At 40.8% G+C, this 21,939-nt stretch overlaps 2 protein-coding genes across 4 annotated transcripts in view; both read right to left on the bottom strand.

The window, feature by feature from the left end:
- Window positions 1-677: 677 nt before the first annotated feature.
- FBXO22 (F-box protein 22) lies at window positions 678-5,345 on the bottom strand. 2 transcript variants are annotated; one of them, XM_083871122.1, is made up of 7 exons: window positions 5,218-5,345; window positions 4,991-5,123; window positions 4,190-4,277; window positions 3,687-3,782; window positions 2,661-2,825; window positions 2,162-2,327; window positions 678-1,118 (listed from the first exon to the last, which is right to left on the bottom strand). In XM_083871122.1, the coding sequence occupies exons 1-7, from the start codon at window positions 5,319-5,321 to the stop codon at window positions 689-691; spliced, it is 1,182 nt and encodes a 393-aa protein (XP_083727248.1). In that variant the 5' UTR covers window positions 5,322-5,345; the 3' UTR covers window positions 678-688. The 2 variants fall into 2 exon arrangements, with proteins under 2 accessions (XP_083727248.1, XP_083727249.1); XM_083871123.1 differs by lacking the exon at window positions 3,687-3,782.
- Window positions 5,346-6,350: 1,005 nt separating this feature from the next.
- UBE2Q2 (ubiquitin conjugating enzyme E2 Q2) overlaps window positions 6,351-21,939 on the bottom strand; it is a 45,718-nt gene continuing 30,129 nt past the window's right edge. For both annotated transcript variants that reach the window (XM_083871001.1, XM_083871002.1), the window contains 8 exons: window positions 18,923-19,007; window positions 14,170-14,230; window positions 12,048-12,138; window positions 11,651-11,709; window positions 10,323-10,371; window positions 9,360-9,455; window positions 8,854-8,920; window positions 6,351-7,118 (listed from right to left, as the gene is read on the bottom strand). In XM_083871001.1, coding sequence (XP_083727127.1) covers window positions 7,087-7,118; window positions 8,854-8,920; window positions 9,360-9,455; window positions 10,323-10,371; window positions 11,651-11,709; window positions 12,048-12,138; window positions 14,170-14,230; window positions 18,923-19,007 — 540 coding nt within the window. In that variant the 3' untranslated portion in view covers window positions 6,351-7,086. The remainder of the gene's footprint in view (window positions 7,119-8,853; window positions 8,921-9,359; window positions 9,456-10,322; window positions 10,372-11,650; window positions 11,710-12,047; window positions 12,139-14,169; window positions 14,231-18,922; window positions 19,008-21,939) is intronic.

Here is a 21,939-nt window from a genome sequence, read left to right as displayed (position 1 = left end):
AGTTTAGAGGGGGTCCAGAGGAATGCCATGAGGAAGTGAAAGATCTGGAGGGGAAGCATTATGAGGAGTGGCTGAGGACACTTGGTTGGCTCAGCCTGGAGGAGACTGAGGGGAGACCTCATTGTGGTCTTCAACATCTCTTCACTCTCATGACCAGTGACAGAACTTGAGGAAAGAGCATGAAGCTTAGTCAGGGAGGTTTAGGTTGGATATCAGGAAAAAGTTTTTCACCCAGCATGGCTGGGCACTGGAACAGGCTCCCCAGGGAAGTGGTCAGAGCACCAAGCCCTGCCTGAGCTCAAGAAGAGTTTGAACACTCGGTGGGATTCTTAGGGTGTCCTGTTCAGGGCCAAGAGTTGGACTCAATGATCCTGATGGGTCCCTTCCAATTCAGCATATTCTATGATTTGTAGAAACCATTTTCATTTTGGAAGAAAGAGGCTTTCTTCAATTGCAAAATTCCATCAAATATAATTTCCTGCAATTCTGATGTGCACAGGGGATTACACAAAATGCAAGGCTTTCTCACAGATATTACAGTAAACTCTATTGCAACTAAAAGACTCGATAGTATTACCAAAATGATGTTTACATTTTGGAAGGGGCTTTGACTGCAGGATGTCCACTCTTCCAGACTTCTCAGCTCTCTGAAATGAAACAAACAGCTCACTGAAGCATTAAACCTTACTTATGCTTGGTTTGCTTTAGTTGAACCAAGGTGAATAAGAGTCATAACAGTAGTATAACCATGAAGCAGGTCATCCTTTATGTCATTACATTCTCTTAATACGAAATTCCCAGTAACTATTCGATCACATCCTATTTCCCCATGTCCAAAAAAGCCAAAGAGGGGTACATTTGGAAAAAACTTCCTAAATGCATCTGCTTCCATATTCCTTTTGGTTTTGTAATGCCGATATCCTCTGCCAACACAGGCGAACATGAAGCCAATGGTGTTGTGCTCGGGGATGTTTGCTGCTTTGAGGCGCTGCATGGCCGCTTCTGCTGTCCTCTCATCAGTCACATCCTGGTCTAACAGGACAGTGGCACTCTGGATCTGGGCACCGCTGAAAGCCAACCCGACCACACCGCAGGCGTCACCGGGCTGGGCATGGTGACTGAAAAGCAACAGGCACAGATTTAGAGAACGTTGTGGGGGGACCACTTCTCACCTGACTAAACTGCTGCTGCGGCAGACGCAGGTTCAAAGCAGCCAGCATTGCAGTGATTCTGATACCATCCAGAGTTAAAAAGCAAACCAAAGACTTGATATTTTAGCAATGTTTTTGTGTAGCAATCTTTCACAAGGAAAACCTTCCACATCCATTATTAGGTATTAAGCATAAACTCATTTCACTCATGCCAAATTCAGCGGTTTGTGTATGTTACAGCTCTGCAATTCCAACTAAACCATCAATTAAACTTAAGACAAGCAAAGGCACTGAGGATTTATACATCAAAGCAGAGCAGCAGACAGTAAAGGTTTTGGATTCACGTTGCTTTAAATCGGTTGGCCAGGACACACAGGGTTAAGTAGTTACCTACTTAACCTTTATCTGCAGTGACTTTATTTAAGGTCAGCTCTCTTATCTGGGGCAATGGCAAAATCAGATGCAAGAAAAACATTGATATTAGTATGGACTCCAGCCCCCCAATGGCACAAGAGGAGCCTATGGATACGGCTGCACTGTGGTCCCCAGGATGGAGTGCCATGTCCTTCAGCAGGCATGGTGGATCAGGTGAGCTCCTGAGGCACAGCCCTGTCATGTGCACAGCCACCGCTCTGTGCTGTGAGCCAAACTGAGGCAGAGACGCAAACACGTGTTCACATCCTGGGCTCCACCACAACGGGCACTCATTTACCTGCCACAGATGAAATGCTGCCTGCAATAAACACACAAAGGTATCTGAAGCTGGAAATCTCTTTTTAATTGGGTTTCTCCTAGCTGGTTTTCCAGAATCCAAATTGTAACACAGACATACAAAGATTCCAGCTTTTCTGGCTACATCACAGTGTAGCAGTTGGGACATTTTTCCCTTTATGATATTGTTATTTTATTACTGGTAAAAGGGATTTTCAATTTAACTAGAAGGCTATGGATCTGCAGTGTTTCTCTCCTTTTAAATCTTTTTCACCTTTTACCTTGAAAACAATACCTACTTCTCAGAGGTCAGTGATGTAAAGCTCTCCACTTGTCCCCCAGCCAGGATGATACTTTTCTCATTCAATGGATTGACTATTTGATGAAGAAATCTAGTAGCTCCAGTCTTCCAGGAGTTGTAGCCAAACAGAAGAACAACACGGAGATCTGGGTTATTCTTCAGACCTAGAAACAAAAGCCAACACTGATCCCCTTAATTTTAACTCCTGAACTCTGAAGTCCAACCATCCTAGTTTCTCCTCGAGTAATACATCACACCTCTCTCTGAACAGCTCTGCTTGAAACGTAACTGAGGCAACTGGAAATCAGTACTCAGGATAACGTATGCTTAGTACTCCAGAGACTGGGAGGAACAGAGATGCACAGTCACCAGCTGGAGCCCCACAGAAGCTCTTGGAGCCAGTACAGAAGCTGCTGGTTCTACGCAGAACTCCAGACTGACACCTCAGAGAGAAGCACCTCACAAAAGCCCATGTAAAGGAGAGAAAAATGACATACCTGCTTCAGCAAATTTACTTTCATCAAAGACCCTGTTTTTCACATCTTTAGAAAAATGGAAGGTATGAATTTTCACCCCATCGATTTTGGGAAACAACAGAGCAAACCCAGCTTCGCCCTCTTCAATTTCTTGAGGCTGATTGCTGCTTGAGCCCATCGGGGTAACTACAGAGAAAAAACAAGCATCTTGTGTTCAGAGATTCTAATACTTTCATTTGCACTCTAACATGGGCAGAATGAGGTCGAGCAGCTCAGGTGATATAAAGCATGACAATCTATTTCCATAACAACTTATCTAATTGAAAACTGGTCTGATTTTTTTGTTAACGGTTTGGCAAGATGAAACATGTAGGTCCTGCTGGCTATCAATCACGCTGAAGTCAGTTTTGACACAGGAATATGGACATATTTACACATATCCTCCCAGGCACACCAAATAAAAAAACATTAGGAAAAAAAGACTTGTGCAATACAAGCCTTCCTGCCAACTTCTGCAGACACACAGACATACTCAAGTTTTTAAGGTGTCCTATAAGCATGTGATGACAGTATAAAGCAAACTGACAGAAAAAAATGGGAGTGCAATGTTAAAATATGGTAATGAAAACAATCAAATACCTTAGTTATGACGTGGGAAATGAATTTAAGGTCAGAAACTATAAAAAACAACTTTCTAATGATAAAAGTGAATAATGAGAAAAAGCCTGCCACAGGAGGCTGTGAATTTTCTAGTTACTGCACATGCCTCCTGCTAAACCATTACAAACAGATATATACCAGGATGCCCTGTACAGTTAGCCACAATAAGCCTAAAATGTGTACATAAATCCAAGCAACATCCAATAAGTTCATCAAGGCGCCAGGGAAAGCTGCCTGGCCAATTAAATCAACCCTTTTAATTATAATTGCAATGCATGACATAAGCTTGATGTCACTTAGCAGTGACACTGCAATGCCTGTGCCAAACAAGTTGGGAGATGACACCTTCAAGCTGACCTCTCAAAAACCCACACATTTTACTCCTACCTACAATCCCTGGGGTGACCAGTCCAAGAACCTGACATCGCTTTGGCAACAACTTTTCAAGTGCCAGTGCTGTTTCTTTACTGTTTCTTTTTCTGGCTGTTAAAATAAGAAGAGACCAATAAAAAACCATCAGACAGCAGTAAAAGAGTGTTCTGAGCAAATCCCACAGCCAACCCTGTCCTGTTTAGCCAATGCTGCCCATCAGTGGCCGCCCTGGTAACAGCACGCTGGTCTGTGCTGCTCCCTGCAAGCACAGGGCTACTGACAGGTAAACACACTCAGTGTCCTCCACAGAAGGGAAAGGAAGCTGTCTGTACGCATTAACACATTATCATTATCCGTGAGCTGCTTTGTACCACAAATACAATACTACGTGGTCATGGTTTCTGCAAAACATTTCCTTTTTGTTGAATCGGAAACTCACAGATTCCCTTTCAGCTGACTATACTCAACTTCCATCCCAGTGTATCCTGAAGTGGGAATGAATTAGGTCCAGGCTTTACCTTTCTTTTGCTCGTGACATTCCTCGTGCCCGCTGAACGTCTCCGCATCAGCGATGTAGAGCACGGTCTGCGGCAGCACGTGCACCTTCTGCAAAGACACAGGCGGAGGAGTACAGGAGGCGGGACCGAGTAGAGGGAAAGTGGAGGCAAAAACCGAGGAGAAACTGCTCCTGCTCCACCACCAGCCCACACTGGTCCTCTCCCCCCTCACCAGACTCCTGTCAGCCGACAAACAATCCCTCGTTAGGCTCAGAAGCGCCCAGATTTAGCTAGTGAATTGGTAGCACAAGGAGGAAGCTGACCTAAACCTCACACAAGCAAGAACAACTCTGCAGACTGCGCCCATGACCCTGCTCCTTCTTTTAGCACTATATAAACTCTTTGTGTTGAGGGCTGTCGGCTTCTGCTGTTCCTGGGAAACAGTGTAGAGGCGCTTCCGGCCCTTGTCCCAGTTGGTTTAACACTGATCTGCTGAGGCATGTCTACTTTTAAATACCCTGACATGGATCTTCGTGTAGTGAAGACCCAGCACCAGATTAACACTAGAAAATATTGCCAGACAGAGAAGTCCTGTAGTGTTTACTCAGTATCGCCCAGCCTGTGAGGGTTTACCTCTTAACAAGATTGCCGGGATGAACAGATGTGCCCTGAACTGCAAATCTTCGGCGTTTTGATCGGTGTATTAATACGCAACACTTGAACTCCCAAAGCCACCCAGGCCTCCGAACACGTCCCTTTTGCTGGGGGTTGGAGGAAGCGCGTTCAGCGTTTAAACGAAGGCGCTGAGCTCGCGCCCCTCACCTCGAGCTCGCGGGCCAGCGCGCGCACCAGCGCGTGGTTCTCGGCGGGGCCCGGCTCCAGTGCCGACACCCACGCGATTCGTTGCCGCGTCCGCAGCGTCCGCCGGGCACACTCCCTCCATAGCCGGCACACGCTGCAACACAACGCAACACAACACCGACGTGTCGGCGGCACCACCCCCGCAAACCGGAGCCGGCCGCCGCGGACCCCAAGGCCCCGGCCCTTACCAGGCGGCGCGCAGCAGCGCCTTGGTGGGCAGGAAGCCGAGGACGCGCTCCACCACTTCGGCCAGGTTGGCCAGGACGTAGGCGCCCTTGGCCGCAGATTCCATGGCCCCGCCACCTCTCCGGCCCCGGTGCCCTGCGTCACACCCGCGCGTCGCGGTGCCTGAGGCAACTTCCGGTAACTGCGCACGGACACAAATACCACAGTAGCGCCGCCTAGCGGCAGGGAGGATCCGCTCCACCCTCAACTCCCCCTTTCCCCTCGCACCCCGGGCCCCAGCACGGACACAGCGCTTCGTAAAATGCTTTTTATTCATAAACTTGATGCAAGTTTACAAATTACTGTACATTGCCAAGGAACTCTGCCAGAAGAAATGGAACCCAAACCGAAGCATGCGCCGCAGGGCGGAGGCCGGTGCCGCCCCCAGCCCCGCCGTGCCCGGACAGCAGCGCAGCCCCGGCGCTCGCCCACCGCACCGGGGAACACGCACTGGGAGCGATGCCAAACATCTCCCATCGTTTCTTTCGAGCTAAAAAATGGATCTAGAAGCAAACGCACAAGGACCAGCGGGCGCCTGATAGAGAAAAGAGCACAAGTTCGATAGTCAACGAAAAAAAAAAAAAACAACATAAAAACATGCTTCTGCACTTCTGAAAGTGCTTAATCCGTGGAACACACCCTTTGCTCCTCCCCGAGGGGTGCACAGGCCTAAGGACTAGTACTACAACCAAAAGAGAGTCGATTCTGGTAAGGCAATGAAATTGTGTAAGTACACAGACCCAGATTCATCTCCTGCTAAAGAAAGAACAGTTCCCATTAGTCTTTCAATAACAAAACCACCATCATGACTGTGGCAGCATTTCTTACGCTTCAGAAGTGGATGACATGTTTTTGTACTTTATTGTAGCTTTTATATAAAATTTTTTCATTCATGGACTTTCATCTCAATTTGTGCCAATCACTTTATAAGTTCATTAGTTTAGAAATGATTGCAACAACCCGTTAATAAATGGAATACCTAAAAAGGTTTTTAGTATTTTAAATAACTTCAAGCTGCATACTGTGGCTCTTCTTGTTAAGGAGGTTGAACCAACAAGTAGCAGGAACAGCCCAACAAGTTCTGATGCCCCAGTGGAAGTGACTAGTTACAAGGTTTTATTGGCACAGCCTTGCTCTGCATAAAAACAAAAAACAAACAAAATAAAAAAGAAAAAAAAATATTTAAGATAATCTAAACAAAGAGCATCTTTTCCAATAAACAGTTCATATTCTCATACGGCCATGAAAAATGTTTAATGACTTAACATACATGTATTTTTCCTATATCATTAATTTGGAAAATACTACAAACGCTGTCATTTTAGACCAGAAAAACTACTGTGATTTGCAAGACCTGACATTTCCTAAAACAGTATTAAACAATGTATTAAACTTCTTGGCTTTAAATGAAACAATACAATGCAAGTCTCTGCAGTCTGCATTTCACAAAAAGTAAGAAATACACAGAAGTGTGTGAACAACTCACTTCTATTGTACGATCTTTAGTAGGTCGATAGCCTGCTGCAGGGAGAGCTTATGCTTTCAAATAAAAAAGGGAGAAGAGAGGGCATGGCCCAAATCTGCTTAATCCATAAGAACAAATATGGTAAAGGCCCAAACTGCTCAGTCCAGATGCCTAAGAAGAGCGGAATGGTAAGGCTGTAACTTATACTGTATGTGTCAGTTGACAGATTATCCACTAACTTATCTAATAGCTAAAGTCCTCAGTACAGCTGTTATAGGGGCACTCATAGCTTGAGTCTGTGTGTTGGAAAACATAAAAAAGAGCTTGTTTTGTTGACATTGGTCCAGGTATACACCAGTCCTCAGCATTAGCCGTCTTCTTTTGGAGGAGTGTACCAGCCTGTGGAGAACAGAGACATTGTTAGAGGAAGCAACATTGCTGCATCCAGACCATCCTACTCTTCACCTGTGGGAGATGGAAGCCTAACCTGGCTCATTCCTTCCCTCTTAAAGCAGGCCAGCTCAGCAAGACCCAGTGCCCTAAACACAAGTAGTCAGCAGTGGGAGACAAACCATGTGGCACATTCCAGGATCAGATCCAGTATTTGGGTGTGCACACATGGATTTCTGTGGCAGCATTTATCTGGAGCTGGACAAGCTGAACACCAGCAAGAGGAAGCTGCTGAAGGAGGAACATTGCTCTAACCAAACTTAATAGATGAGAGGTAAAACCCCCAAGTCTTCAAGCTACCTAAAACATAGACATACAAACATGACTGCACCGGGACACTTACATAAATTCCATTTTCTGTACTGCAGAGTTAGGCATGCACAAGCAACTGAATGGTTTATCCTACTTCTGCAAATCTTACTGTAGTGATAAGCTCAGAAATGTCAGTTGAATAACTACTCTCCTGACATAATCTGGCATGTTTAGCAGCTGAATCATACCTGATCAAGTGTGCCCCGCTTTTTCTAGAGACCTCCAGAGCTCCAATCTTAATTCTCCCAGCCTGTCTTGTAGCATTTCTTCTAAATGTGTGCACAGTGTCTACAAGGCCTATTTGGGCTGTCCCAGAGAGCACACAGCGGCTCTAAGCTCAAGGCACCTTTCACACCAGCACTGAGTACTGTGAATGCTTTGTGTACAGCTCTTGAGGCAGGACTGATCACTTGTAGCACATACAAGTCAACAGCCACTCTGGTTTTGTAGCAAACTAAAAGAGCAAAAGGCTCAGTTAATGGCAAGATCAAAATACTGTAAAATTGGAGAGCATGTAAAGTCATTATCTTTGATCTTCCTCCCAAGAGTACAGATGTTATGTTCCATATTAGCAGCAGGGAAGCTGAGGGGCTCACTGCAGTCACACAAACACATTCACAATAACCTGAATTCCTAGAGGACACTGTGTCCAACCCAGAGCACAGAACATCATGGAAGTGTAATTGCACTGACTCTCTCATCACAAGACCAGGTTACCGATTCTGCTGACTACCTTTATGTAACATGTAAGCTGCTTAAACCTTTTAAAGCCTCAGGCTTTTCATATTGCCATAGTAAATTCAATTATACCTGAAGCACTTGTACACTAGTTTTATGCAGCAGAGAGACTTTAAATAGAGTAACAAAGCCCAATCCAAAACAGGTGTCTCCCTATTGTACAGTTTCCCAGCTAGTACACCTCACTTGGAGTTCTTGTATGTTTTAGTCTCAGGTCTTTTTTTCTACTTTCTCTCTTTCTTAATGATTATTTCCACTAGGTTCTTTACACTGAAACAAAATCTTTCAGTGAAAGGGATAAGCTTCCAGCACATACTTCACCAATATTAAAGAATCCTTAAAGCTACAGTACCAAAGAAGCTTCTAGATCAACTGGCTGAAAATGAATTAGAGCTGCCTTTCAAGAAGCAGCAGGAACACACCCAACATTCAGGTAAGCTGAAAAAGTTGCAACGATTGCAGTCAAGTTATTTAAGCACTACTGTTTTTCTAGTGCAAGAAGAAAAGAAGGAAGAAACATTTATGGTCTCCCCAAGCCAAAACAAGACATTTTGTCACTTAAGTTCCTCTGTGGCCAAACACCAGTTCCCAGGGTGCTGTCCAGACAAGAACAAAGTGGCAAGAATATACGTACCATTTTTCTCATGTATTTGTACTAGTGACTTATAGGACTGCTGTGCTCTTGCTAGATTATATTGATTCTGAAAGGAGAAAAAACTAACATAAAAACCTGCATGTAGGCATGCAAGACTCAAAAAGAGTTCACAAGGAAATTCTACAGTGGGCTTAAAAACAAAGTCCATGCACTATGTTAGAACATTCCTGGCTTTCAAGATTCCCTTCTCAGAGCCAGAAATTCCGAATCCTCTCAATTCTGGTCCTCCTTCTCTCCCTCCCTTGCCAATAACAAGGATAGCAAAAGCCTACCCTGCCCATCCCAAGGCTTTATCCACCTCATATGCTTGAATTTACATAAAAACCAGCTTAATTGCCAACAAAATACTCATACAGGCACCAGACAATTCAAAATGCATGTATATTTGCAATAGCAATTCTGTCTCTAAGCATCTTCTATGTGAGTCAGCAAGGAAATGGAAGCCCAACTGTGATTTGTGTAATTGATAAACACAGCATATTTACCTTATTGGCTCCAAACTGTACTCTGGCTTTTCCTTTGACTAAAGTGGCATTGATCTGCATGATAACTGATTCTATTGAGTAGGCACTGCTCCAGCCCTGGAGGAGGAAAGGAATATTAACATACAACATGTAACTGCTTCTTGTGCTCACCTTACAAATCTATTTTGAAAGGTGTGCTTCAGGATTTTTATTCCTTCATTCCAGTTTTAACTACTTCTTTTCAGTTAACTTTTATTTTCCACAGAAAACTTATAAAATTATATACAGTCCTAGTACTAAGAACTCATAACAGGAATGAAAAGGCTGAATCACATTTCCAAAATACAGCAAGACAGAAACAAAAAAGCTCCACCCTCATAACATTTTCAGCAATGTCAACAGAAATTACAACTCCTTTTTCCAAGAAGTAGAAAAGACTGATCTCTAATGAAGCCATTTGAGTAAGTTGTAAGAATTCTGCTCATCTCTGGCATTGCTTTACCTTCCAGAGCTCACAAGAGTGTCTGCTAGAGGCTGCAAGTTCATTCATTAATTTATTTATTTTAAAGAGAAAAATCACTCTGTCTACATGAATCATCTATGACTATAATCATCTGTATTCCCCACTTCTCCAGAGCTGACTTTATGCAGTTGAAGAGGCCTCTAGAAAATAAAACAATGTGTCTTGCTCCCTAGAACTTGCTCTTCACACTGCCTTCCTCTCAGAAATTCTGAGAGCTCCAAGTTGACATGCTCACGCTTCCTGCCTCTTCCTCACATCTCTTGTAAGCCATTCCATGGCAGAAAAAAAGATCTCAAACAATATCAGGGAGGAAAATCTTGTGGGACTGAGGTTTAATTCCACCGTGTTTCTTTTGGAGTGCATACTTTATTCTACACGGGGATTCTTCAGCTCATGGGAAGCACCTATTTTCATTATTTTTAGGCATGTTTTATTATCCAGATAACAGAGCTCATATTCACCTGTTTAGTAAGAAGTTCCATGCATAATGCACCTCCACCTAGGACATACCTAGAAACAAATGTGAAAGAAAATACACTTGACAGCAGTTAGTAAAAAGACGCCAGTGCTCGCAGCGCTTTAAGCTCTTGCCAGCTTGTTTGTTCAATTCTTTGTTCATACAGCTGAAATGCCCTTTAACCAGTAACACACTGCAACTAGTTAGCTGCGTTATACACAGAAAATTAGCAAAAAAGAAAACTAGCACTGTGAGACAAAAAAAAGAGCTGTTCGCTAACTAGACAGTTTAAAGCACTGACTGAGCTGGTCTGCACAACTGCAGAGACCATGGAAAAAGGAAAGTTACTTTTTATAGCTACTCTACATATACACAGTGCTGATGTGTAGCTAAAAGAAACCAACAAAATTCAGTTCTGTAAAGAAGTTTAGCACCATTTCAAACAATGTAGGTGCACTTCTAAATCATGAGATAACCAGATCTTTTCTTGCTCTTTTCCTGTAAATAGCATTTTTTAAACTTCAAAAACACTTGATCCATTGTGCTGACTGCGACTCATCAGAATATCTGAGCATGACAAAACCTGGACTGAGGGAGAAGAATTTACCACTGCCAAAATGTATTCTCCTCAATGATCAAGACACTTAAACCTCATACATCCATATGACATTCAGAGTGAAATGACCAATGAAAAGCCATCCTTTTTTCATTCTAAAAAGAAGTCTGAGTACAATCAAATTAGAATCCAACAAATTTTCTGGTATTTGGGTCTGCTTGTTTAGTTTTGAGATAGCAGCATCCCTCATGAACCCTATTTAACTGGACAAAACACTTAATTCAAGAAGAATACATGGCCATTCAATTCAAATCAGAATCAGCATCAGCTATCACAGACGGCATTTTCAAATGCAGGTATCATTTCCTGTCACCAGGAGATGCATAAAAGCCTTGGAAGGTGAATTTAATTGTCTCTCCATGGATATACACAAATGCCACAGACAGCACACTTCCAACATGTTTTAGATGATATTTGGAGCATGTTCTCAATTAAATTTAGTGGGTTTAGATTAGCATTTGAGGAATTTTTAAACAAAAACTTTATGGCAGTATTACCAGCAAGAGAGAAATGCTTAAGACTTTACAGCAAACTTAAGGCAACACAGGGATCAAGACCCGTTCAAAGCACCAACCCAAACCACCCTACAACAGAAGGAACAGCTGTGTTAACCCCCCACAGAGGTCAGTTCTTAAACATTATGGCAGGCACAGAGTTTTTAAAAATGTAACATTTTTACCACAAAGCAGGATTTCTGCAAGGCAACTCAAACCTACCCTCCCGTGAGCACAGGAGACACCACTCGCACAAAGGGAGGATCAAAAGGGAAGTTATCCTGAATAGAATAATAAAGTAACAGGTTAAGGAAAATACTGTGACATTGCTGCCCAACCAGAAAGAATTTCAAGATCCTTATTTGTCAAATCAGATTTGAAGTACTACAATTTTTCAGTTCTGTAAAAATTCCCTTTCCATAGTACTGGCTAAAAAGCTTTTTTTTTTTTTCTTTCGGTGCCAAACTTAAAAGTCAGTTTTCTTTTTCTCCCCCCTCACCTTTTTTTTTTTTGATGCTACAGATGCATTATTACCCAAGTAACAGCTGAGGGTCATCTCAATCACTTTCTATAGTAAACTTCAATTTTATCTGCAGTTTTTCATCCCATAGACGCTTACCTTAAAAGAGAAGTTGAGTAAAATGTATTCTACACCTTCTTTTTCTTTTAAGACCTGAAGATCACTATGCAATGGGCTATCAGGATCAACCCTATAAAAAGCAGCAGGGGGGAGATCATGGGTGAAGTTAGTATTTTCAATACATGTAAACTGTAATGCCTCTTTAAAGACTTCCTTTATGTATTTGTAGTTGACAAATTGTAGTTTAAGGCGAAATGTAGAAAATTCTTGCACTTTTATCAAGTAAAAACTTTGCCATGAGATCAGCATGAAAACTTGCTGCAACGTACTACATTCCTGATGCACTCAAGTATTGCTTAAACACAGCACAAAATAAGCTGTTTATTAGAAAAGAGCAATTTTAATTCTCTTTCAGTTCAGTTGTGTTCAAATAAGAGGGGAGAAAAACAGGAAGACTGTAGTCATCTAGTTTTCAGCACATAGTGAATCCTTTATGGAATATGTAATTGTAATTCTGCAGCAGCTGTTAAAAGTAATCTGCATCAGCAGAAGTACTAAAGCCAGCAGCTTCTGCTCAGCAGAATTTCAACAACTGTTTGTTCCAAAATACTGGTGGTGAGCAGCCTGGCCATTAATTCAGACACTACTTGGTGGTTAATCCCACCAAGCTCTGACAGCCCATCAGCTTTTAAATAGAAGAGACTAGTCAAGAACACCTGCAGCAAGCCAAAAGCAGATGTTAAAGGCCATTGAAAGGCCATTAAATCTAATCCTCTGCTACAGCTGAAGCTACAAAGTTATTAGATCTCATTTCAGAACTTCTTGGGCAGTTTGTCCCTATCCTACCAGTGTGAAGTTATTTCAGAAAAAAATTCTTCCAGTCCTTAGGAACCTCTCATTTCAAGCTATAGCTTTTGCTGGGCCATTTCAGAGGGACTTGTTCTAGTAACAGTACTGGTCCTTCCTCACACAGGCTCTTTCCTCTGACATCTACTCCTCAGCTACTCTGCACACAGTGCATTTGTTTCCAGACACCTTTTGTTGTAATGAACAAACACAACACCACTTCTCTTATACATTCTGGAAGGCATTTGCTACATGTACTCCATTTCCTCTTTTCTAAGGCAGAAAATGAGACCTGAGCACTTGAACAGAGGTTTCAAAGCACTGTACATGGTTTGAGCACTTGGTTACAGAAACACTTGATAGGAAAGGCTTCCAATAATGTGACACAGATTTCTCTGATGTGTCACTCCTGCCATTTTCAGCCTCAAAACCTTCACATGCCCATGATTACACTAAGAAGGAAACAAAACTATTCAGCAGCTGGTGACCCAGTTTGCACAAGTCTCACCCCTAGGACAAGGCAACAATTCCTAAAGGCATGTCAACTACTGTGCTGGAATAGCCTCTGTCCTTATGCCCCAGGACATATCTGAACCCACAGAAGTTCTTTCATCTACCAGCAGATGTTGCAGCCATCCAGCACAGTTTGGGTAGGCTCTTCCTTTCTTTAGGGTATTGTACAGGGATGACATCAGATGATCCTCTTACCAGAAATAATTTCACTCTAACAGCTCTAGGATTAAAGTTATTGAACTATGGATGTAGCAAGGTGAGTTATGTACCGCTTTTTCACTTGGTGTACTAGGCAATGGCAGAAGACAAGGTACATATAATTATATAACTCACATTTATATGATAGCTAAAAGTTTCAGTCCTATGTATAGATATAAACAACTAGTGACATTCAATTCTGTTCTTTCCTACATCTTAAATAAAACTAGAAGCTGGATTTTCCTGTGACTAAAAACAAATAAAATAATGCAAAAGTTCTTGAAAAAAAATTTCATCATTTAAGGCTGCATATTTTGGAGCAGTTTTAGAATTGAACAGTAATGACAGTTAAAGCAATACACATAGTGTTGGCAGTGAAAAGCAAGTCTGTCTTTTTGCCAGCTCAATTACTACAGTTCCATCTCTACACATTTCTATGTATCAGAATCACAGCCCCTACTTAGTGGCTACAATTACCATTACTGCTACTACTATTCTAATACACTATTTTATATGCTCTAGCTAGAGAGATTCATTTATCAAAAGAATCTCACCAGCAATAACAAAACATTGTTCAAAACATGTAAAAACTTTATTAACTTACTTGAGAAGCTTAACATGCCATTCATACAAGCTGTCATTTACCAGTTCCACTGAATATATCCCTGTAGAAATATTAGACGGAATTATTTATGCACTAAAAGTGTAGACAAAAAACTTAGCAAAAACGTTCTTTGCTTTTAAATATGAATACTGTCAGCAGGTGTAAGCAACGGGTAGGATAGTGATACTGAGGCAACATCCTTCCTCCAGCAGCAGATGCACTTCTGAGCAACTACAAAGAAAGTGTTTTCACTTCCATTAAAAAATTCCACATTAATCAAATTTTTTTCTGATACTTAACCATTTCACCTTCAAACCTCCCACAATTACAGCTCCAGCTTGCTTATACTCACTGTATTTTACACCCAGTACACTACCAACATGTTTTAAGACATGTCACAGGACAGTGTGAGTGTGCAACATTGTGTTTCACAAGTTCTCATCAGTACAGGCAGACCAGGACAGCACATGGGACTGTGTATGCAGTAGAAACCCCAAGAAAAGGAGACACTGCACTGGATGAAGCACATTCCCAGCACCTGACTGAGGAAGCCAGAAAGATGCATCTAAAGAATGAAGTGGTCTGTGGGAGGCGGCTGGTAACTTTCAGCAGCCTGTTTGTTTCAAGCATGTTAAACAACAGTTATGCATTTCACTGCCTCGGAAGGATGGAAATTATCTGCCATTTTCTTGTATATTCAAAGCCTCCTCTCTGTATAAATTCACACGCAGCTCTGGAAAAGGCAATAAATCTTTATCCACCAGACAAGATTTGGAGCATGGTATCAGTCATGTACAGAAGTTAAACAACTTTCACAGAATATTCATGCATACAGACTAACCCACTATTATTAAACTCATTACCTGGCCTAATATTTAACAGCATCTTTGCTGCTGACCTAATTATTTGGAAGCCATATGCAAATAAGGAACCTGCTTAGGATTTTTGAAGGCAAAACAACCACCAGATTGCAGCCACCACATTCTTCCCAAGGAATGGGAGGTATTAATTTCTGAGTTTTATCATTCTAGCATAAAAATAATCTGGCAGTTGAAACTTAAAAGCATTAGTACTTGGAGTACAGATGACACTTCAAGCTGTCCACACACCTTTATTTCTAAAGCATTTCAAAACTTGGCACACAAGTTACAGCACCCCTGCTGGTTTCTCCTTACTGAGTGCCCCTAACAAGTGGGTACTGCAGCCAAGAGAACAACTTCTAATTTTTCTGTGTCTAGAAAAACAATACAGGCCTGAACACATACTCACTGTGCTATCCATGTCCCTTTTAATCACTAGCTACTTCAGAGACATGACATCTCTCTGTTTGAGGATCAGCTAAAGGAGCTATTAAGGCCTTCTTCCAATTCCCCAGACCCAAGGACACTATTTTCTGAACTGACCTTCATGTAAGTCACAAACTGTAAGAATTTCAATTTGTACCGCCCTAAGGTAACAACAAAAGAGTTGACATTCAGAGTTCTGCTCATTGTCAACTCCCATTAATGACAAATCTATTCCATTGTTGTACTCAGAGTATTTTCTTCCACCTACATCCAAATGGGAACAAAGAATACTTATTAGAGACAAGGCAGTAAGTTACAATAAGGCTCCTGACACCATGCTAAACGATGGAAGATGACAACTTCCATTCCTTTGTTTATGTACCAAGCCTCCAGCCCCACTCCTGCCCTCCTGTTCTTAGCCACAGTCCCTGTCCCAGTCCTTCAACTCTAAGGCCCACACACTTTGCCAGTTTCACCAGCAGAAAGAGCTGAACTCTGAAGAGTTGTACTGCACCTCAGCCAGAAGCTGCAGGAGGGTTTTTCAGAGAAACAGGCTCAGCTCAGGACTGAGCCTTAACACCAGTGCAAGACACTCCAGCAGCCTTTCAAGCAGCCAAGTTTTGAGCCAAATAGCATCTGTCTGTCTTCATCAACAGCAGCAGGGGGGCTCCGTGTCTTCATACGGAAGCTACTTAACCACACTATCCAAAGCTGAGAGAGGGCGCTGTTTGGGGTTTTCTGAATAATCAAGAGATGTTATTTGGAAGTAATTTAAATGTTTTGTAATTTTGACAGTAAGAGGAGAAATGTTCCTGTCAAAAAGAATTTAACTTATTAATAGCAGGTTTTGAGAAGTCCTTAATTTAGGAAAGGAGTCAAGGTAGATTTCTCTTGCTTAAACACATGAGTTTTTATTACTAGAAGGTGAACGAGTAAAAAGAAACCCACAGAACCATGAAGCAAGCAAAAAAGTAAGAAACTGGAATGTAGAAAGGAAAACAATTCCTTTCAAAACAGACGCAACATCTTACTTAGGGTAACAATATTATATCAGAAAGTAAATCCCATACAGTGTTTGGATAAAAACAGCAAACTGAAGTCTATATGAACTATATATTAACAAAATGGAGGCTAAAGATACGAACAGAAAAGATTTAATATCCCCAAATTCTTTGTTTCTTGCCCTCCTTTCCCAACCCCCTAAATTACATTAAGTCCTTTGTGAATCTCCAATCTAATATGTGGAAATGAGATAATCTTGCAGGACTTGTGGCTCTCATCTGAACAGATTAATGAAGCTGTCTAATTCACAACAGAGTATCTTAATTTGCTGGAGTATTGTTTGCTTCTGTCAATTTGTAGAGAAAATTACTTTGTTTCTTTAAGGGCAATTCTTCCCCTAGATTTCCCCGGTAGATATGCAACTCTGCTGTTGAGTGCAAGCTTGCAATCTTTTGCTTGAACTCCAGCAGCATTGCTTCATTTGATAAAGGAAATTAGTTTCAAAAATAGATACTACCTTGAATGCACACCTACAGTTGAAGCCACTGTCTTTTAAATAGTACTTTTTTACAAAACAGTCTAATAGAAAAGAAAAAAATATAAAATACTATTGCTACAAGTATTATTCACTTCAGAACCCCTGGTGTTGTCCTACTGTCAGTCCCAAAACCAGTCCCTCACACAGACTAAATAAAGTGATCCTTACCCAACTAAAAGTCAGCTTTAGACTTTCTGGCCTGTCTTACAAAGAAACGAAAACAGCGTTAAATTACCTTGCAACAGTTACCAGAACCTGGAAGTTTCACTATGGTATCCTTTGTGCATTAGTAGGAAGAAATGAAATCTAGGGTAAAATGGACCATGGGGCAAGTATTCTGAACAAAAATGACATTAAAAAAGCCAATCACCTGCCACAGCCTGTGCACATGGTGACAGTTAGCTAAAAAAAGGCAGAATTAGGCTATGAAAGCAGGAGTTTTGTGTGAATGAAAAGAACTGAACATAAATTCACTCAAGGTCAAAGAATAAATTAAACCATAAGGAATTAATCTAGGTATGTTTTATAACAAATGGCATCAATTTACTGACAAAATGTAATAAATATGTAGGATGGTGTTTCAAAGCAGAATTGCCATCATCTTTGTATTGTCAACCTCCACTTGACACTACTTCATTATCATGTTTTAGAGATCAACATGAGACATCCGGCTGCAGTATTTTTACATATTTCCAGAGTCATAAGCTAAGTTACTACACTCACCCTTTAGAACGTCAAATTTCTGCAAGCTGAGCAAGATTTGCTCTCTCATAATTTAGAGTATGCTCTCCAATATCAAGATCAGTCTTCTGCAACTCGTTAAGATTTGTTTATCTAAAGCCAAGAAGTGGCATTATTAGAGAGCCTAAACCCTCCCCTCAAACCACGCCTGGCCAGGGCCCTCAGCTGACTCCACCACACGACTGAGCACTCCACAGCAGTCTTTACAGCCTGGTTTGTTAGAGCCACCCTCAGCTCTAATCACCAAAACAAACCCCCTGTCAAAACCAGGCAGCAAACATCCCCCATGACTTCATACAGATCTGCTTCTAGCTCTTCCCTAGACCCACTAACCCATTCCTTCCCAGATAGATGGTGATTGGGGCACACTGGCAAGCACCCAGTTGCAACAAAGCTAAAAGAAGGAGGCTGCATTAGATCAACACTAGGTTAACTCATCAGATTTATATCCCACACATTTTACCATGTCCCCAGCACTTCCATGCATGAAACAATTGACCTAAATGTTAAATAAGACAAATCAAAATAGGAACCTATTGTTTCTTTGCCTCTGTTCTTTTACACATGATTAAAATGGCATTGCCAAGTGAGATTTAAGTCCACAAGAAATAAATATGGGCAGAAGTTCAGAAAAGTGATAGAGTATTTAAGTTTATATTGACTCTCTAATTAGGCATTCCTCCTGTTTCCATCTTGGCCTGCACCAGGGTCTCACACCTGGCTGCAGTGATGGAGTCGTCTATTTGGCAGACCTAGAGGAATACAACTTGCCCAAAATCTATGCCATTTCTATTTCTTATATGAAAACAGTCAGAGAATTCAATATGCTGAATCCTTTGCTGAGCTAGTTTAGCTACAGCTACTATAAGGAATAAATGAAACAGCCATCCACTACCTGAAGATAACCACTGGTCATTTCTCAAACTAATTTAAAATACAAGCTTGTTTTCCACTGCAACTCGCACCATTATTCCAAGGAATATATTCTGACTTTCCTACACAAATAAACTATTTTATGTAATGAGAATATATATCATGAATCTATGTATTTTTACATATGTGCACACACAAATACGCACGTATATACAAACACAGGACAACAAAACACAGAAAAGTTATCAGGAAGTATTTCCCAAGAGAAATCATTTAAAGCATATTTTAACAAGGGAAATCTGATGCATTTTACCTGTTTTATAACTCTGTGATCTATATATATCCCTGAGTTCTTTCATAAGTCGATCTGAAGCCTGAACTGACCCAGAGACTGCACCCTGAAACAAACAAAAAATTCCAAATAAGTGAAAAGTAATATTTACTATTTACATTACAATATTTACAGCTTTACTTTACAAAGTTATACTAACTAGAAGGTATTAACAATATATTAATTTCTGTATGAGAATTAGATTTCAGAAAAGTTAAATATTTCAGTGAGCAAAGTCTACTCCAAAGAAACAAGGCCCTCCCTCTAAAGAAGCACATTAATATATACTACTAAATGCTATAGGTGATGCAAACTTTTAATCAAGATACATTAGGTATTTTTCTGTAAAGGACCTAAATCTTTGGCATTTTAGTTCCAAGATGGAATCTCAGAGCGAAATATTTTATTTTACATTCTGCTTTTACACACTGGGAAGAAGAGTAAGCCTAATCCTAAGGACAAGCTTCTACACAAAGTTTTATTGCTTTCTCAGAGGTATATTTTTATTTGGTCATTGAAAAAGGCACAGGAATTGGGAAGTATCCACTCTAGAACAGCAGCTTCCAGAGGAATAAGACCAACCAGTGAATTTAGAAAATGGAGAGCAAAAGCAGTATTTATTGTAATTGAGTGAAAAAAAATCAACCTCTACATGGATTAAGACGAAGATAAGTAAGCCTTACAATACAAAATATTTCTTGTGACTTATAGTTCTTGTGATTTGTGCAACCAGGGCAAAATCTCTTCTGTTCTTTTAGAGCTCACTTCTGTATTTAAAGAGTTCTCTGTACTCTGAGCTCAAAGTGAGAGAAAACTTAAAACACAATTTTCTAATGAATTATGTGATTACTCTGCTTATATATCCCACCCAAAATACCACTTTAGGTTCAAGAGTTTTGAAGAACAGATATAAAAGATGGCATTATAGGATTTAAAATACAAAATAGGAACAAGGACTCCAAAAGAGCTAAGGTAGTTTCCATCCCAAACCCTGACCCTGTGACATCTGGGCTTTCACCATCAGCCTGTTTCCCAAGAGTAAATTATTCCACTGGACCTTTGCAGTTCCTTTCTGCTCCCACTCTTCAGTCATTGCAATGAAATACAGGCTAACATATGGAGCTCATAAGCACAGCTGGGGGGAGAAACCATGACAAAAAAATAAAACTGCCCCACTACCAAATAAAAATGACCTACCTAGAATAATTCAGCCTGTCTATATCAAGCACTGAATGAGTAAGTTGATGAGGCTGGTTTTTTAACTCTATTTAAAAATTCAAAGACACTTATTTCTTCAGTTTCCTTCCAGACACTCTGCACACCTATAAACACGTCCTTTTTGGACAGAAGTGTCAGGAAATTATTTCTGGAAGATTATGAAGCAACTGTGACCACTGCCTAATACCTGACACATCCTCCCTGTTTGCTTGAAGTCTACAGTGATGTTTTATATTCTACAAGATCTTAATTGTAGGACCAAAATATTTTGTAATAAAAATGAAGTATCAGTAACAGTTATTTGACAGTAAAGCCTCCACTTAGTCCTCTGTCTTTTCTATCCAGTAGTATCAAATAGTACACTTAGCTTCACACTAGAATCTGTAGACTTTTCTTTTAAGGCTATCCATTTTCATATGCCTTTGGATTTAATTATGCAAATTTCTGAAATTCCACTAGTTTTTGTTAACAGACCGGTATGAAGGATAAACCTTGTAATTAAACATGCAAATAACAGGCAACTCCTTTCATCTGATTAAACAAAAGCTACATAAAGACAGAGCTTCACACAAGTAATTTCTACGTTTATTATGGCCCTCTCTATAGAGTAGTACCAGACAAAGGGATTTCTCAAACACCAAGTACATGAAATTTTATGGAAAAAGTTTGTTCATATGCAATATCTGCATATTACTACTATTCATGGCTACTATTTACAGATTAGCTGAAAAAGGAAGCATTACACTTATCCAGTTAACACAACCATGTTAACCACCATTCTTTGTATAGTTGCTGTGGTTTGTGAGTGTTAAGACTCATCAGTATGATGAATCTGGAGAAAAGAGATTTCACAGACAAGTGTCAAGACTTTGGCTTTCTTCCAAGCAGATCTGTGCAGATCCTTGCCCCTTCCACTGTATTTCTTATTGGAAGAAAGAATTCTCTTACACTTTTCACAGACTGTCAACCTATAAACATAGGTTAATTTAAGAACAAGTTAGATGGTCAAAGACATCCTGTGGAAAACTACCTCTCTCACTGTATTTCTATTTCCATCTAATTAAACGACTGAATTTCTATACACGACATTGAAAGTTCATCTTGGCAAATGAAAATTTAAGTATCTTCTGTACTGGAGGCATTTAAAAATCAAAGTTAACACAACCCCATCCCCCTGACTGCCCATTATAACTGCTGACAAATGAGGCGGTATTAAAGAAGTTAGTTGTAGTGTGTGTAAGCAAGCCTCAATACACTTTATTATCTGTAACTGAGTTTTTCCACCCCTTTTTTCCCTAGGAGATTCTGGTTGGGCTGCCCACTCCTTATATAGTAGCACTAAATATAGTTACACTTGCTACTCTAAAGAATCGATGGACTGTGAACCAGTAAACTACAATCAGGAGAAAGAGGATAGCAAGCTTAACCTAAGTAGTTTAGCACAAGAGCTTATTTTATGTGCTCGGAACCACCCTTGGAAGAACTTGAAGAGGAAGGAAACAGCTACACGTGATGGTAAGCCTAATACCAAACACCACTGCTCTGAAGCACATCTTCATTCTGGTACCACTTGCGGGTTTTGGACCCATTGTAAAGTGCAGTTTAGAAGAGAGCACAACTTGCATCCCACCACTGCACGATACAGAGGACTGAGGTCAGTTTTGACTACAGTGATACTAAAATTAAAAACTTTTTCCATAATTCACTACATGCAAGTTATAATTTCAAAGACTGAACTCAGATATAAATAACAGTATCCTTCTGGAAAAGTGGGACTTGAC

The sequence above is a fragment of the Zosterops lateralis genome, assembly GCF_965231275.1.
Source record: "Zosterops lateralis genome assembly, chromosome: 13".
Lineage (NCBI taxonomy): Eukaryota > Metazoa > Chordata > Aves > Passeriformes > Zosteropidae > Zosterops > Zosterops lateralis.
This window is presented reverse-complemented; position numbering and strand designations above follow the sequence as displayed.